Genomic DNA, 17482 nt, shown 5'->3' with positions numbered 1-17482 from the left:
AATTGAGGGATTAAAGAGAAAATATATTGTGGGCATTTACTTGAAATGATAATAGATTGTTATAAAACTTCTGCTTCTAAACAAGATAAAAGTGTTTGCAAAAAACATTGTCACTGAAGGTTTTCATCCTGAACTTGGAAGTGCAATGGTAAAATAAGGCTGAGGTCATGCCTGACAAATCTGTTAGCATTCTTTGAGGAGATAACAAGCAAGTTAGACACAGGACAGCCTGTGGACACGGTCTATTTGATTTCCAGAAGGCTTTTGACAAGGTGACCTGCTAAATAACACCACGGGCTCATATCTTAGGGGCAAGGTACAGGCATGGCAGAGCATCAACTGACCGACAAAAGGCAGAGAGTGGGGATAAAGGGGTCTTTTTCAAGATGGCAGCTCGACTAGTGGAGTTCTGCAGGGATCCATGTTGGGACTATAATTATTCATGTTATCCTACAACCGTCTCGATGAAGGAACTGCGGGCATTTATGCTGCATTGCAAATGACACAAAGATAAGTGGGGAGATAGGCAATGTTGAGGATGCAAAAGGACTTGGACAGGCTAGGAGAGTGGGCAAAGATATGGCAATGGTATACCATGTTGGAAAGTATGAGGTTATGCATTATGATAGGAAGAATAAGGATGCAAAATATTTCTAAACAGGGAAAAGCTTTGGAAATCTGAAGCACAAAGCGACTTGCGAGTCCTAGTTCAGGATTGTCTTAAGGCTAACATACAAGTTCAGTAAGCATTCATTTCAAAAGGGCTAGAATGCAAGAGCAGAGATGTACTGCTATGCAGGAGTGTATTTCATTACTCATTACTGGCACTACCAGTAAATTGCACAATGATTCAGTTTCTCTAATCTACTTCAATTTAAGCACAAGCTGCAATTTGCAAAACCACTTCAAAATTAACAGTCCTGTGCTGATGTCAGTTACAACATGAACAGTGTGTCAGAAGTTGCCCTGTGGCTCATACAACAAGGATAAAAACTAAAAATATAAAGATGAAAATCATAATTGCATATTATTAATTTTGATGAAGTTTAACTTAGAAATTCTTGCTACAAGCTGAAGATTAAAAAATGTTTAAAAATTGAGTTTGGAACAGGTTGCTGGTTAGCCAAATATCTCTTGTGTAAGCAATTATGGGGAAATCTTAAATATTGCTCCTTGCCCTCAGAATTCCCCAAACCCCCAGCTAAATCTAATCCTCTGTTATATCTAATCTAATCCCAATCATTTACTATTCATTGCAGTTTATTTCACTTCTTCTTCCGCATGTCAGTCTTTTGTCTCAGTTCCTCGTTCATAATGTTTTAACTTGACAGAAATGGGGGAAGGGAACATCAACCAACTACATTTCAGACCTCTCATCAAAAGACGTAGTTGCAAAGAGGAGCAAAGTGCTTACTAAATATGTCCAGGGACCATGGCCAAATAATCTTAGGGAATCTGATTTGATGGGTTTAAAAAGCTTGTTGAAAATGTACGAAGTGGCATTATTCAGGTCAAAATAGACAATACTAGTTCTGGCTAGCTGAAATGGTAAACAACAATACCCACAGGTTTGGTGCAATAGTTATGTTAAATCTTATCTAACACATTCCAAAAGGCTGATTGCAAGAGTCGAGCTGCAGTGTATAACACAAGTTAATTTTCTACCCTTTGGAGGAGTTAATCACATAGGGTGTAATTATCAATATCAAATGACTTAAACACAAAACTTCCGGTAACTACAACATCATCAACTTTCCCATCACTTTTGGCACTAAAAGAAACACTAGAAGCAAAATTCTTACTCTCAACTCTGAAAACAGGCAGTAATATACACAGAATTACAGAAAAGCAGTAACACCATGGTAATAGCACTGCACTATTTATTCCCATACTAATCCCCTGGCTACTATTCTGAGGACATGAGTTCAAATTCCATCATGACAGGTCATAAAATGTGAATTCAACAAAGATTTGGAATAAAAAGATAGTCTAATGACAATTATGTAACCACTGGCAATTATCATAAAAACTCAATTGGATCACTAATGAACAAAAACTGCCATCATTACCTGATCAGGCCTACTTGTGATTTCAGACCCACGACAATGTGCCTGACACTTAATTGCTGTTCTTAGCAGTTACGAAAGGGTAATAAATGCTCACCCAACCAGTGACGCACACAACCCATGGGTGAATTAAAAGAACAGAATTCAGATGAGAAATTGAACAGAGAACAAGGCAAAATCAGTCCATAGACCACGCAGATTATGAGACTACTCTGTCGAAGAAAGTCAAACGAAATACAACTTCCGTTCATAATACATTTTTAAAATAAAAAAGTACCAATGCACTTCACAAAGGCATACACAGAAAGCAGATGCTTAGCTTGAAATGAAGAAATCAGGAGGTATCATCAAGCATTTGGTCTATGAGCTGGTTGTTAAGCAGATTTTAAAGGAGAAATAAAATTGAGAATTGGAGGAATTTAGGAGGGAAAAATCATGCTGTCAAAATCTGTGTTTTCTAGAATAAATCAATAGGAAAAGAAGATACTCAAGAGTCTAAAAACTGAGGATCAAACAGTTCAAAGGAATATAACACTAAAGGAAAGTATTGGGAAAACATGATGAGGTCATAGAAGATTTTAAAGAAAATCAGAAGGATTTTTACTTTAGGCTTTGAAGTTGAGGAATAAAGATAAATCTGCAAGGACTAGGATAATGAATAAGAAAGGCTTTATACGAGTCACAACAGATGTAAAGACACAGACAAGTTGTAGTTTATAGCGTTGAAGACAGTGGGAAGTTAACAAAGATAGTTTTGAAGTTGTCAAATCTAGAAACAACAAAAACAATTTTGAAGGTTTCAGTAAAAGCTGCTGAAAGTGTAGCAACTATTAAAATGAATGGGGGCGGGCGTTGGACAAGAGCCAATGATCGATGAGGTTGGGATAATAACAGTAATTTTGAACAAAGCCAAAACAGTTGCTTAAGGATAAGAAACCACTGACAGTATTAATGCATGTGGGGTTATGAATGCAGCAGTGAGTTGTGTGATTGAGTGTAAGGAGGATCAAAGAAACAAAAGGTGGGTGTCAAACATGATGAAACTGGCGATCAAGAAAGAAATGAAAAAGATACAGAAGCTACTAGCATGGATATAAGATTGGGGAAAGGAATGAATGATGAATGATTTTTATTGTCACATGTATTTTACAGTGAGAAAAACAGTAAAATACAGTGAAAAGCTTTTCCACTGTCACCACGATCCAGCGTCATTTTGAATAGTTTTAATAAGAATGGGAAGGAAAAGGAGACAACTGCACAGCTAGCGTTACCTGCAGTTGGGACACTGTTCAGCAAGATTCCTAGGTGAATTTGATTAGTCTTTTACTGCCTATCTTTCATATGTTTGTAAGAAATGAGGGGCTGGTGGAATAAAATAAAGTCAATAATCAATATTTAACTAGTGACAAAAGTTTTCCTTGACAGAGCCTATTCTTGCTGCCCTAAGAGATCAGAGGCTTCTCTGGTGTATTGAGCTCTACAGAAGGGAAAGGTTTCACTTTTCCATCCCTGGTTTGTGAACAGGCAATAATTAGTGTGTGATCAAGTTGTAAAAGTGAGGAAGGTCAATAGAAGACTTTAGTCACATTGTTAATCAGTACACCTTCTGCAAGAAATGAACAGAGTATTTAGAATCAGGCCTGGTTGCAACATGTCATGCGTCCAAAACAGCTTGATGTCCACTACCCAACCTCACAGATGAAAAACACCAACTGACAAGGTACAGGACAGCTGTCAATAGGTGTAAAATTACACTCCAGCATGAATCACTATTGCTGGAGGACAGGTGCAAACAGGACAAAATAGGGGGGAAAAATTAGGTGCTGCTCTTTATTTAAAATGAGTAGTATCACTGGAAACACTGAGGCACGAGAAAATACAGAATGACAGACAAGAGCCGAAGTGACAGAAAGAGTGAAACAGGCAATGGAAGAATGTTGGTATAAACAAGTAGCAACAACAACCTTAAGGGATATATTTAATTCACTAGTGGAATGGGGCATCGCTGGCTGGACCAACATTTATTGCCCATCACCTAGCTGCACTTGAGAAGATGGTAATTAGCAGTTCCTTCTTGAACTGCTATAATCCACTTATTAGGTACATATACAATGCCATAAGGGAGTGAGTTCCAGGATTTTGACCCAGCAATTATGCCAACCAGGATGGTGAGTGGCTTGGAGGGGAATTTGCTGGTTGTGATGACCCCATCTATTTTCTGTATATGTCCTTCTAGACAGTAGTGGTCATATGTTTAGAAAGTGCTGTCTAAGAACTTTTGCAGTGCATTTTGACAATAGTACATACTGCTGCTACCAATCATAGATGTTGGAGGGAGTGAAAGTTTGTGCAAGTTCTGCTGATCAAGCTTGCCGCTCTATCCTGAATGGGGTCAAGATTCTTGAGTTTTGTTGGAACTGCACTAATTCAGGCAAAAGGGGAATATTCCATCACACCCCTGCCATGTGTATTTGTGACTGGAAGCCTGTGTTCAACACTACTGGATCCCTTACTATTAGCTGTGTTCATTAATGATCTGGACAAAAGGTAATTTTAAAAATTCATTCATGGGATGAGGGTTTTGCTGGTTAGATCAACATTTATTGCCCATCGCTAATTGCCCGGAGGGCAGTTAAGAGTCAATTAACATTCCTGGGGATCTGGAGTCAGATTTAGGCCAAACCAGGTAAGGAGGGCAGTTTCCTTCCCTAAACGCCATTCGTGAACCAGATGGGTTTCTCCCAACAATCAGCAATGGAGTTATGGTCATCATTACACTCCTAATTCCAGACTGTTTTTTATTGAATTCAAATTCCACCATTTGCCATGACAGGAATTGAATCTGGATCCCTAGAACATTACCTGTATTGCTAGATTAACAGTCTAGTGATAACACTATTAGGCATCACTTCCCCTAAAATGTAGAAAATGTGGAGAAAGCAGGATACTGAGTTCAGCCATGTTATATTGAATGGAGGAACAGTCTCCAAGTGCTAAATAGCCTACTCCTGCTCCTAATTTCTACGTTTCTATGAATTTAGGAGTATGATCAGTGAGTTTGTAGATGACATGAATATTGGTGGCATGGTAAAAAGTAAGGAGGAAAGCCTTAGACCACTGGATGATATTGATGGGCTGGTTAGAGGCGATGAAAATAGCAAATTGAATTTAATCCTGAAAAGTGAGAGATGATACATTTTGGGAAGATTAACAAGGCAAGGGAGTGCACAATAAATGGTAGGACCCCAGGACGTACAGAGTATCAGAGGGACCTTGGTGATCAAGTACACACATCCTTGAAGGCAGCAGGGCAAGTCGATAAGGTGGTTAAGAAGGCTTTTGGGATACTTGCCTTTATTAGTCAAGGCATTGTACACAACAGCAAAGAAGTTATTATGGAACAGTATATAACAATTGTTAGGCCACTGCTGGAGTACTGTGTACATTTTTGGTCACTATACCACAAGGTCAATGTGATTGCACTAAAGAGGGTGCAGAAGAAATTCATCAGAATGCTTTCTGGACTGAAACAATTCAACAATGAAGAGAATCTAGAAGTTTGGAGTTGTTTTCCTTAGGGCACTGACAATTGAAGGGGATCTGATTGAGGTGTATGTCTGAGGGGCATAGACAGGTAGATGAGGAAAAACCTTACCCCTTAGAAGTGGGGTCAATAACCAGGGGGCAAAGTTTTAAGGTTGAGAGGTGATCTGAGGAGAAGATTTTTCACTCAGAGAGTCATGGATATCTGGAAATCACTGCCTAAAAGTGTGGTAGAGGTGGGAACGACAGGGACAGTGACCTGTAAGATTTAGTCGTGGCTAGCATTGGTGGAAGGACTTAACAATAACAATTTGTATTTATACATTTTGGTTGTGTGACACAAAATAGACAGAAATTATTAAGAAATAGGCCAAATGGGACAAATGACCTCCTTCTACATTATTACATCAAAGTATCACAGCACTGTTACAAAATGTCCCAAAAGATTGCACAGAAGCATTGTGGAACAAAACATGATACCAAGTCACAGGAGGAGATATTAAGGCAAGTGACCAAAAGCTTGGTCAAAGAGACAGACTTTAAGAAGCATAGGGGGCAAGTAAGGTGGATGGTTGGGCAACAGGTGACGAAATAGTGTAAGGAAGGAATTCCAGACCTTAGGTAAGGAGCCGAAAGCACTGTCAACAATAGTACAGCAACTAAAATTTGGATTGCTTAAGAGATAAGAATTTAAAAAACACTGGTTTATTGGAAGTAGGAGGACTGAAGGAGGTTACAAGATGGTGAGAAGCCAAATTACAAGGTGACTTCAAAGCCAAGATGAAAATTCTAAAATGGAGATATTGATTAACCAGGAGCTGAAGTAGATCAGCAAGCGAAGTAACAATGGGTGAAGCACACTTGGTGCAAGCTGGAACACAGGCACGTAGTCTCAAATCATCTCAAGTTTATGGGCAGTAGGTTATGGGAAGTCAGCTAGAAGTGACTTTGAATAGACAAGTCTGAAGGTAACAAAGCCATACAGGTGGATTTCAGCAGCAGAATTGCTGAGGAACGGAGGATGGATGTTGTTATAGAAGTTAGAATAGATGGTTTTAGTGAGTCACATTGAGAATTATGTGGTTGATAGATAATGTTGGGGTAAAATATGATACAAAGGTTTTAAAACGCTGGTTCCATTTGAGAGAATTAACAGAGAGGGGAGCTTGAGGCACGGACTGACAATAACAATGTCCGTATTCTTAATATTTAATTGAAGGTAATTTCTGTCCAAGCAGTATTGGATGTCAGATAAGCAGCATGACAATTTAAAGCATAGTGGAAGAGTCAAGTAAGATGGTGTGAGGTAGAACTGGGTGCCGTCAGTGTAAATGGGGAAAAAGTTGTGCTTTTGAATGATTTCACTGAGGGACAACATGTAGATCAGAAATAGGAAGCGTCTAAGGATGGATCCTTGAGGGAAACCAGAGGTGAATATGGGAGACAGCTACCAATAATGATGTTCTGGCCACAATTAGTTGGATAAGAATGGAACCAGGTAAGTGCAATTCTACTCTGCTGGACAGCGATGGAGAAAGGCTGAAACAGTGATCAACTGTTTAAAAATTGCAGATAAGTTCAAGAGGATGAAAATTCATTTAATTGAAGCCTTCCATTTAGAAGCAATTAGAGGGAACTTTACCAAACAAGGTAAAATAGTGCAGTGTGATTAGAAAACAGGGTATGTATATGGCAAATATTGCATCTTACCTTACATTTTAAAGAGATAAAGTCCTTCTCTATCCATGTGATTTCCGATTTTGCCTAGATTAACAGTCATAAAAGAAAATACATGCAATTTAGATGTTCATATGTCACTTAAACAATCCACATCTTTCTGACATTCCAGGGCAGCATGGTGGAATAATGGTAGCATTGTTGCCTCACAGTGCCAGGGACCCGGGTTCAATTCCAGCCTCAAGCAACTTGTCTGGAAGGAGTTTGCACATTCTCCCTGGGTTTCGTCCAGGTCCTCGAGTTTTATCCCACAGTGCAAAGGTATGCAGGTTTGGTTGTTTGGCTGAGCTAAATTGCCCATACTGTCCAGGATGTGTAGGCTCGGTGGATTAGCCATGGGAAATGCAGCTTATAGGGGAGTGGGGCTGGGTCTGAATGGGATGCTCTTCAGGGAGTCGGTGTCTCATTAAAAATTAAGCTGTAATCTCATCTAAGAAGATCCTAGTTTGGCTCTACAATCCCTGCAGCGTTATATACTTCTCCCTTTGCTTGTTGATAGTACCAGAACCCTTGCTTCCAATGCCATATTGTGTAGTTTCCACTTAATTTCAGCCACTTCGAACACGCTAATTTAGTTATAGCCTCATTAAACTGGACCTAAGAAATAAAAGTTAACTGCTGGAAGAGGCGCCTAGATTTATTTTTGCTCTGGCCAGTTTACTGTAATAAATGGTCCCACAAATTTACAACTGAAGCAGTAACATGAGGGCACTTCTAATTTGATGAATTAATGAAACAATTGCTGCCAAACAGACTGTAATGAAATTTTTTCCATCTCGTCTCCAATTTTCTCTTCGCTGGGAGCTGCAAACTTATGGTGCACTATAATTCCATGAGCATCATCAGTCTGTTATGTTGCTAACACAGCCATTTGTTTAAATGTCAGCTTATATTTCAAATTTAGGCAAAATACTCTATATACCCATGTAAAAGTCAAATTTTTTAGACTATTTTTAAGGTTAAATTTATGGGGTTGACTATTATATGGATACAACTTTTGAGGGGCTGAAATTCATGCTACAATCCAAAATACCGTCTCATTAGCAGAAGCTGAAATGATTTCTAAACGAATAAAGAAAAAAAACAACAAATTATGGTCATTGCTGGTATTTCTGTGATCCAACACTATAAAAAATGAACAGGGCTGTGAGAGGCATAATCTCTCATAGTATCACAGCTCATGTGAGTGTTCGCTTATTGTCAGCAGATAAGAACAAAGAGATCGATTATTCTCCCTGAAAATTAAAACCTGATTATTCTTTCACAAAGTAACCCTGAATCTTTTCCATTTGCTCCCGTGTCCAAAAGCTCTCTGTCACCCTCAGTGAAATGGTAAGTCAGAGATCCAAGCTCTCATAATTAGCAGGTTCATTCTTTTGAAACTCTGTTAAAGGAATGAAACCTGATGAAAAGAAATCCGCTGTTAAAATGCTACAGCATCCTGGAGTCAAAAACAAAATCCCACCAAACCTGGGAGACTGGATGGCAGCACTTTATCTCCACCTGCAGGTCACTAACATATTACTGTTTTAAAATTAAAACGCTGAATCTAGTTTTCATCCCCACTATCGGAGTAAAGGTACACATTGGGAAGGTTCTTTGACAGACGAGAATGAACACCATCTAGCACTTGCGTTAAAATCTGAACTACCTGTGACGAACTAGGGTCGACTTTTGCACAAGATATATGGAAATTTCAAGATTTTTTGGCCAAAAATTGGGAGTCAACTTTAACATTGACTTTTACTCGAGAATATACGGTCAACAATACAAATATCATAGGAGTTGCTAATTAGTAGAACAAAGCCTGACTGATTTTACCATTCCAAGTTTAGAAGTGCTGAAGGTAATTGTAGCTCCAGCTAAATTAACTCAGCACAAACTGGTGGTTAAAATTGTTATCATGTTCTTCTATTCAGTTCAGAACTTCACTAGGCAAGGCCTACAGCAACACAATAATTAAATTATCAAAAATTATTTCAAGAATGGCTCCATCTTACGCATGTCCAAATACCTCTTAGAACACAAAATGAAGCAAAGACTTAGGTAATTTCAACAGGATGTAAGGCCTTAACAGAAAACGTGTCAATGTGTTAACATTAACTCCTCAGAATCTCCAAACTCTCACAGACCCACTAAACAATAGAGAGAGGGAGAGACAACTAAAAAGCTCAATACAGACATCTCTCTGTACCTTTCAAGCTCATGTCACATGATGAAACTAAACTTCGCAAGACTGAGAAGAAAACAACCACAGGAGCCAAAACTGGGTAACTGTTCTCCAGGTTACAAACTGGTTTCTTAACACAATCAAGAACTAGCAACTTGCCTCCTGTAATTTGGTTTTACTGCCAAACAGTGTCTTCAGCATACTGTTCCAACTAGCGACAGTTAGCCATGTCCACAATGCAGCTACAATAACATTATACAAACTAGACTAGTTTTTTTTATTCAAAGTCTTGTGCAATTTCCGTGTAAAAACCACAATCATCACTCATAATGCACACTACCATTTCAAATACTAAGTACTAGTTCCTTCATTGAACTATTAATTCTAACTCAACTGCTGTGGGCTGCAAAAGCTTGATTTTAGTCTTCAAGAATCAAACATTTCTAACCAATTAATAATACCCTTTTGAGGAAACCAAAAACTTTCCAGCTCCCATGACAATTTTGATGAAGGGCTGATGGAGTAAAGAAAATATTTTTAGCTTGTAACTAATTTTTAATTTGTATATTTCTCGTATATTGCTAGGACTTGCCAAGTTCAATACAAAGGCTATAAGAATTCTCAAAAAATTTGAAAAACTGTAAGACTATAAGACCATAAATTAGAGGAGCAGAATTAGGCCATTCAGCCTGTCTGTCTAATTACTTGTTCTGGAAACTTTCGTAACCTCTCCTGAGCCCTCCCCACTTTAACCAGTCTTAAAGTGCTTGTGTCCACCCGAACACTGATGTTTTCTATCTTAAATGGACGCTATTTTCATTGCTACTGAGGACCTTTTACACCAAAGTAGGAAGTATAACTGTTCTTCAGTTACAATGCACAGTAATGAGAAAGTTTGGAATGAGGTCTTACTTTCAGCAGAAAAAGAGTACTCCCAACACTAGAGATATCCTTAGATCATGAACTTGAAATGGCTGTTGTCATGTAAACCTAACAAATGAATACCAAGAGACCTTCACAATATATGTCAGCACATTAAAACACATCATAGTATTCAGTAGTCTTAAGTTCCCCGGTAAAATAAAACAACAAGGAAGGAAGTTGCAACAGTTGAAAAATCATTGCTCTACAGCCACTTTCAGTAAATCAAGTTCCCAAGTACATTTACTGTGATGATTCTTGAAACGTAATTCCTTTATCATTTCTCTGTAATCATGACTAAATTCTCCCACCAATAACAGATTTAACAAAAGACTCAAAGTATCCTGTCATTATTTTGTTTTTCCATTATACCTTAATTCTCCAATTCTATTACATATTATTTCGTAACCAAATAAAACAGTCATAATCTTGAAGTGCAGGCATTTCTGCTTCTAAAGTTAGTTATGTACAGTTGGCTACGCAATAAGTTTGAATCTCAAATATTAGCAACTAAAAGAAAATATTCACCTTAAAAATAGGTGCCACTCCATCTCAGCAGTGTTCTCTTACAGGATTAAGAGAGCATGCTGCTCACCCAGTGTGCACTATATCCAGTACTCGTGTTCCATGCAATATCCACAGAAACTATTATATATATCTTGAGGAAAAAATAAAGTTGTCACCTAAAAGAAGTTTCCATATCATTGATGCATAGATAAAAGTGCACTCTGCCATGTAAAACAAAACTTCGATATTTGTAAAATTTTAAAGTTTATGCCAACTGTCCAGAAGCCACAAAGGGACAATATGTTATTCCAACTTCTTGAAGCTATCATTTCAACTCCTTTAGGCTGTTATTCAGTCAGATGAATGGAAAACCTGTTACGTTGAAGCCAGGAGCTCCAGAAACTCAGTGAAACATTGACAGTGACCAAAACTGTCCAAACTCACAACAGTCTTTGGGAAGGAAAGAACAGCCTGTGCTCATTTCAATATCAAATCCGAGTGCGTAACAACTCAATGGAATTTTAGATTTCTTCCAAGTGTCAAAACTAGCTTTTTCTAAAAAAAATCTGTTAAAATCCACTTAAATAACAGTTGAAAAAGTATCGGGCTGACAAGCCATTTTGTAATATTTTTCACTACAACATAAGACCAGAAGACATAAGAACAAAAGTAGGCCATTCAGCCCATCAATTTTCTCCATCATTCAATGAAATCATGGTTGATCTGATAACCCTCAACTTCACTTTCATGCCATTTTCCTAAGAGACTTGAATCCCTTACTAATCAAAAACTTATCTATCTCAGCCTTGAGTATGCCTAATGTCCCAGCCTCGACGCCCCACTGCAGTAAAGATTCAGTACCCTCTGAGAAGAGAAATTCCTCCTCATCTCTCACAAACGTGGCTATGGTACATTCACTTTCCTCATCCAAGTCATTAACACATATTATTTAAATAATTGTGCTGCCTGCACTCATCCCTGTGGCACTTTACTAGTTACAGATTGCTGCCCTGTTATTCCAACTCTCTAACTTCTATTAGTTAGCCAATCTTCTATCTATGCTAATATGCTACCACCCAACCATGAACACTTATCTTTTCAAGTAGCCTAACATGTGGTACCATATCAAATGTCTTCTTAAATTCCAAATAAATTATATCCACTGATTACCCTTTATCAATCCTGTTACCTCCTCAAAAATTCTAATAAATTTGTCAAGCATGATTTACCCTTCATGAAGCCATGCTGACTCTGCCAGCTCATATTATGATTTCTAAATGCTCTGCTATGACATCCTTTCCAACAGACTCTAACACATTTTCTCATTAACAGACAATAAGCTAACTGGACTGCTGGTTTTATCCTTCCATTTCCTTTTCAGATAAAAGTTTTATACTGGCAATTTTTCAGGAATACTCTGGGACTTTTCCAGAACCTAAGGATTCTTGTAAGATTACTACCAGTGTATCCATGAGCTCTCCAGCTACTTCCTTTAATATCCTAGGATTCATCCCATCATGTCTAGGGAACTTATTGGTCTTTAGCCCTATTAGTTTCACTAGCACTTTTCCTCTTGTGATAATTATTGCATTTATTTGCTCTCCTTCCTTCGCCCTTGATTATTTAGTAAATTTGGAATGCTTTTAATGTCTTCTTCTGATGGAAAGTATCTAGTCAACTCCTCTGTCATTTCCTAGTTCCCCATTATTATTTCCCCAGCCTCATTCTCTAAGTGGGTCTTTGTTCATCTTGGTTTCTCTCTTTCTTTTCCAATATTTAAAAAGACTTTTGCTGTCCATCTTGATATTATTTGCAAGTTTACCCTTAAAATTTATCACCCACTTTATTTCTTTTTGATCTTCTTTTGTTGGTGTCTAAAACTTTCCCAATCCTCTCGTTTATCACAAATCTTTGCCAAATTGTGTGTTTTTCTTTCAATTTGATTTAACCTCAACTTCCCTGGTTAAGCATGGTTAGCTTATCCTCTTCCTAGATTTCTCCTTCCTCAGTGAGATATATCTTTGTCTTAAACTAGTTTCTTAAATGTCTGTCATTGCTCCCCACCATCTCTACTGCTAAACCTCCTTCCCTGTCCTTTCCAACCACCTCTGCCCTTATTCCTTTCTATTTATCCTTGTCTAAGCTTAGCGTTGTTATTTCCAAACCAAGTTCCTTCCTTTCAAACTAAATGCTAAAGCACACCTTTATGGTCACTGTTTTCTAGAGAATCTTTTACTCTGACATCATGTATTAAACCTGCCTCATACACATCACCAGATAGCCTGATCCCTGGTTAGATCCACAACAAATGGTTCTAGGAATCTGTCCCAAGTACATTCTATGAATTCTTCATCATGGCTACCTCTGACAATCTGACTGTCCCAATCTACATTAAGACTAAAGTCACCCATGATTAATGTACTGCCTTTGTTACATGCCCTCACTATCTCCTAATTTATTCTCTATCCCAACATACTGGGCAACACAGTGGCTCAGTGGTTAGCGCTGCAGCCTCACAGCGCCAGGGACACTGGTTTGATTCTACCCTCAGGCGACTACTTGTGTGGAGTCTGCACATTCTCCCTGTGTCTGCCTGGATTTCCACCGGGTGCTCTGATTTTGTCCCACAGTGCAAAGATATGCATGTTAGGTGGGTTGGCCATGCTAAATTGCCCACAGTGCCCAGGGATGTCCAGACTAGGTGGATTAATCATGGGAAATGCAGGGTTTCAGCGATAGGGTAGGGGGAGTGGGTCTGGGTGAGATGCTCTTCGGAGGGTCAATGTAGACTTGACGAGTTGAATAGCTTGCTTCCACATTGTAGGGATGCTATATAGATACTGTTAGGGTGTCTTCTAGATTACTCCTACCAGTGGTTTCTTCCCCTTTTTATTTCTTTTATTTCTTACCTCCACCCATATGGATTCAACACTTTCCAATCCAAGATCATTTCTTGCTATTGTTCTTATCCCATACCATACCAACAATGCTATTCCAGCACCCTTTCATCCACCTGTCTTTTCAAAAAGTCATATACTTCAAATATTTAGTTCTCAACTTAGATCTCCTTATAACCATTAAGGAGACGTAGTTACAAGATCATATCCATTAATCTGTATATGCAGTTAATTCATTTATTTTGTTCTAAACACTATGCACATTCAAGTAAAGAGCCATTAATTTTGCCAATATATCCCTTTGAACTTATTTACTGCTTTTTTTCAATGTTTATATACCCTGTCCCTTTCCTGATGCGGCACAATGTTTGTAACTCAGATACCAGCTCCTCAACAACAGATCTGAAGTTCTTCAAGCTGCAAACACTTCCTGCAGATGTGTTCATTCTGGATCACTTTAGTGTCCAGCAGCTTCCATCACCTTTACTCCCTGAGTCTTCAGAATCCTGTGATCCGCATAATTAGCGAAGTGGATAGAGTTTTAAACCAAATAGTGGGTGGAGGTAAAGGTAGGGCTGAATATGGCAATATGTGAAATATAAAATGTAGGGACAAGGTAAGAGAGGAAAACAGTAACATGAAAAATGAGGGTCAGAAAATAGTAAGAAGGGACAGTGAGAAAAATATCTAACGTAACTGGACTTAGAACAGTAGATGGCAAAGATGACATAGGAACTGAGAAAGAGAGCTGAGCCATCCACCAGCAGGTGGTGACAGTCAGGGATGGCAGCTGAAGCAGACAAATGGACTGTTGCTTTAAAAAGCTGTCTTTGATGGAACAAAGTCTGATGGGAAGAGGAACCAGACAAAAGATTCCTTAGTCCAATATGACCCACGTGACTTTTCCATATACATACATTGATAGTTACTTGTTTATTTTTACTTTCCCTTTCTGTTTGTAATGACCTGATGCCAATGGAACAAAGAAGCCTTGCTTCATGATCATTGGGCCTTCTGAGTATTCAAATCTCATGTTTGATTTCGAGATAGTAGGAACTGCAGATGCTGGAGAATCCGAGACAACAAGGTGCAGCGCTGGATGAACACAGCAGGCCAAGCAGCATCATAGGAGCAGAAAGGCTAACCCAATGGACTACAATCCACATTCAAGCCTTCCCAATTTGGCCCCAACCGTGACAATATCTACACTCATGGCATTGAGATCCTTCAGAAGCATTTCTCCCTGCGACTCCTGAAAGCTTTTCTGATGAAGGGTCTAGGCCCGAAACGTCAGCCTTTCTGCTCCTATGATGCTGCTTGGCCTGCTGTGTTCATCCAGCCCTGCACCTTGTTGTCTCAAGTTTGATTTCCTTCATTTTTCAGCAGCAGAGGGAGAGGCGACAGCGAGGACCAGGGGGCTGCCGGGAATATATTTGGGCAGCGGCTGAACCCGAGACACTAAACGTGTTGTGTACCACCCGCCCTCCTCCTCTAACCAAAAAAAAAGACTGTGGTGTGTTGGTAAGGTAAGGTTTTTATACTTTTTCTATTTCTTCTGTATTGTGTAATTGGTTAAAAATTTACTTTTTTTTTTATTTATCTATTAATTGGTTATTTGAAAGGACCATAGCAGAGAAGTATTAGAAAGTATTTAACTCATAAATTGAGATAAAGTAATAAAGTAATTAACTAAGTAGAGATGGCTGGGCAGGTGATGTGCTGTAGCTGTATGATGTGGGACTGGCTGATCCCATTGTGAACGGCAGTGACCACATCTGCAGCAAGTGTTGGTTGCTGGAAGAACTCCGGCTCAGAGTTGAAGATCTGGAATCTGAGCTTCAAACACTGCGGCACATCCAGGAGGGGGAGAGTTACCTGGACGCTTTGTTTCAGGAGGCAGTCACACCTGGTAAAAGTAATTCAAATTCAGTTAGTGATCAGGGACAACAGGGTGTGACTGCAAGTGAGGCAGGTAGGGGATCCTGAGTTCAGGAGTGGAGGAGCCTCAGCTTTTGACCTTATCCAACAGGCACGAGATATTTGCTCCCTGTGTGGATGAGGAAAAGGGCTGCGGGGAGGATGAGCCAGCTCACCGCGGCACCATGGTGCAGAAGGCCGTTCAAGAGGGGGGTGCAAAAAGACAAGTGGTAGTTATAGGGGATTCTATAGTTAGGGGGATAGATAGTATCCTTTGCAAGCCGGATCGGGAGTCCCGCATGGTGTGTTGCCTGCCCGGTGCCAGGGTGCAGGACATCTCTGACCGGCTTGAAAGGATATTGGAGCGGGAGGGGGAGGATCCAGTTGTTGTGGTCCATGTTGGGACTAACAACATAGGCAAGGCTAGGATGGAGGACCTGTTTGGGGATTATCAAGCACTAGGAATGAAATTAAGGAACAGGTCCTCGAGGGTCATAATCTCCGGATTACTGCCTGAGCCACGTGCAAATTGGCTTAGGGATAAGAAAATTAGGGAAGTAAACACATGGCTAAGGGAGTGGTGTGGGAAAGAGGGGTTCCATTTCATGGGGCATTGGCATCAGTTTTGGAACCGGAGGGATCTGTACCAATGGGATGGCCTCCACCTGAACCGATCTGGAACCAGTGTTCTTGCGAAAAGGATAAATAGGGTGGTCACTAGGACTTTAAACTAGTGAGTTGGGGGGAAGGGAAAGGGAAAACGACAGGGAGTATGATGGTAAATAAAAAGGTAAGCAGCAGGTTAGCATGTGTGCAGGAGGGTTTAAGTTCAAGGCAGACTATGAAAGAAGCAAAAAGGAAGGATAACTCGGGAGGTATTATTAGAGATGTTGGAAATCATGAGGGTAAGAAAGCTAGCATAAAGGCACTTTACCTGAATGCTCGTAGCATTCGTAACAAGGTTGATGAGTTAACGGCACAAATCATCGCGAATGAATATGATTTGGTAGCCATTACGGAGACATGGTTACAGGATGGTCACGACTGGGAGTTAAATATCCAAGAATACCAAGACTATTCGGAAGGACAGACAGGAAGGTAAGGGAGGTGGTGTAGCTCTGATATTCAAGGACGCCATCAGGGCGGTGCTGAGAGATGATATAGGTTCTATGGAGAATGAGGTTGAATCCATTTGGGTGGAAATTAGAAATTCTAAAAGGAAAAAGTCACTGATAGGCGTAGTCTATAGGCCACCAAATAATAACATCACATTGGGGCAGGCAATAAACAAAGAAATAACTAATGCCTGTAAAAATGGTACAGCAATTATCATGGGGGATTTTAACCTACATCTAGAACCATGTTGAACCAGCTCGGTCAGGGTAGCCTTGAGGAGGAGTTCCTCGAGTGTATCCGTGATAGTTTTCTTGAACAGTATGTAATGGAACTGACAAGGGAGCAAGCTATCCTGGATCTGGTCCTGTGTAATGAGACAGGAATAATTAATGACCTCATAGTTAGGGATCCTCTTGGAAGGAGTGATCACAGTATGGTTGAATTTACAATACAGATGGAGAGTGTGAAGATAAAATCCAATACCAGGGTCCTGTGCTTGAACAAGGGGAACTACAATAGAATGAGGGAGGACTTGGCTAAAGTAGACTGGAAACAAAGATTTTATGGTGGGACAGTTGACGAGCAGTGGAGGACTTTCAAAAGCAATC

At 39.6% G+C, this 17482-nt stretch overlaps 1 protein-coding gene across 5 annotated transcripts in view; it reads right to left on the bottom strand.

The window, feature by feature from the left end:
* Window positions 1-17482, bottom strand: part of LOC109926959 (ribosomal protein S6 kinase 2 alpha-like) — a 236877-nt gene that overhangs the window by 108381 nt on the left and 111014 nt on the right. The window contains exons 1-2 of one of the 5 annotated variants that reach the window (XM_048613023.1): window positions 10429-10465; window positions 7320-7373 (exon numbers count right to left, since the gene is read on the bottom strand). The exons of 1 other annotated variant lie outside the window; for it this stretch is intronic. Coding sequence is in view for 2 of the 4 variants with exons in the window: in XM_048613019.1 (XP_048468976.1) it covers window positions 7320-7373; window positions 9676-9717 (96 nt within the window). In the remaining 2 variants the exon portion in view is untranslated. Of the gene's footprint in view, window positions 1-7319; window positions 7374-9540; window positions 9574-9675; window positions 9756-10428; window positions 10466-17482 lie in introns of those variants that run through there. 3 more of the 5 variants (XM_048613019.1, XM_048613020.1, XM_048613017.1) reach the window with 3 other exon arrangements.

The sequence above is a fragment of the Rhincodon typus genome, chromosome 27 (genome assembly GCF_021869965.1).
Source record: "Rhincodon typus isolate 14 chromosome 27, sRhiTyp1.1, whole genome shotgun sequence".
Taxonomy (NCBI): Eukaryota; Metazoa; Chordata; class Chondrichthyes; order Orectolobiformes; family Rhincodontidae; genus Rhincodon; species Rhincodon typus.
The sequence above is the reverse complement of the archived record's forward strand: the minus strand, read 5'-3'. Positions and strand labels throughout refer to the sequence as shown.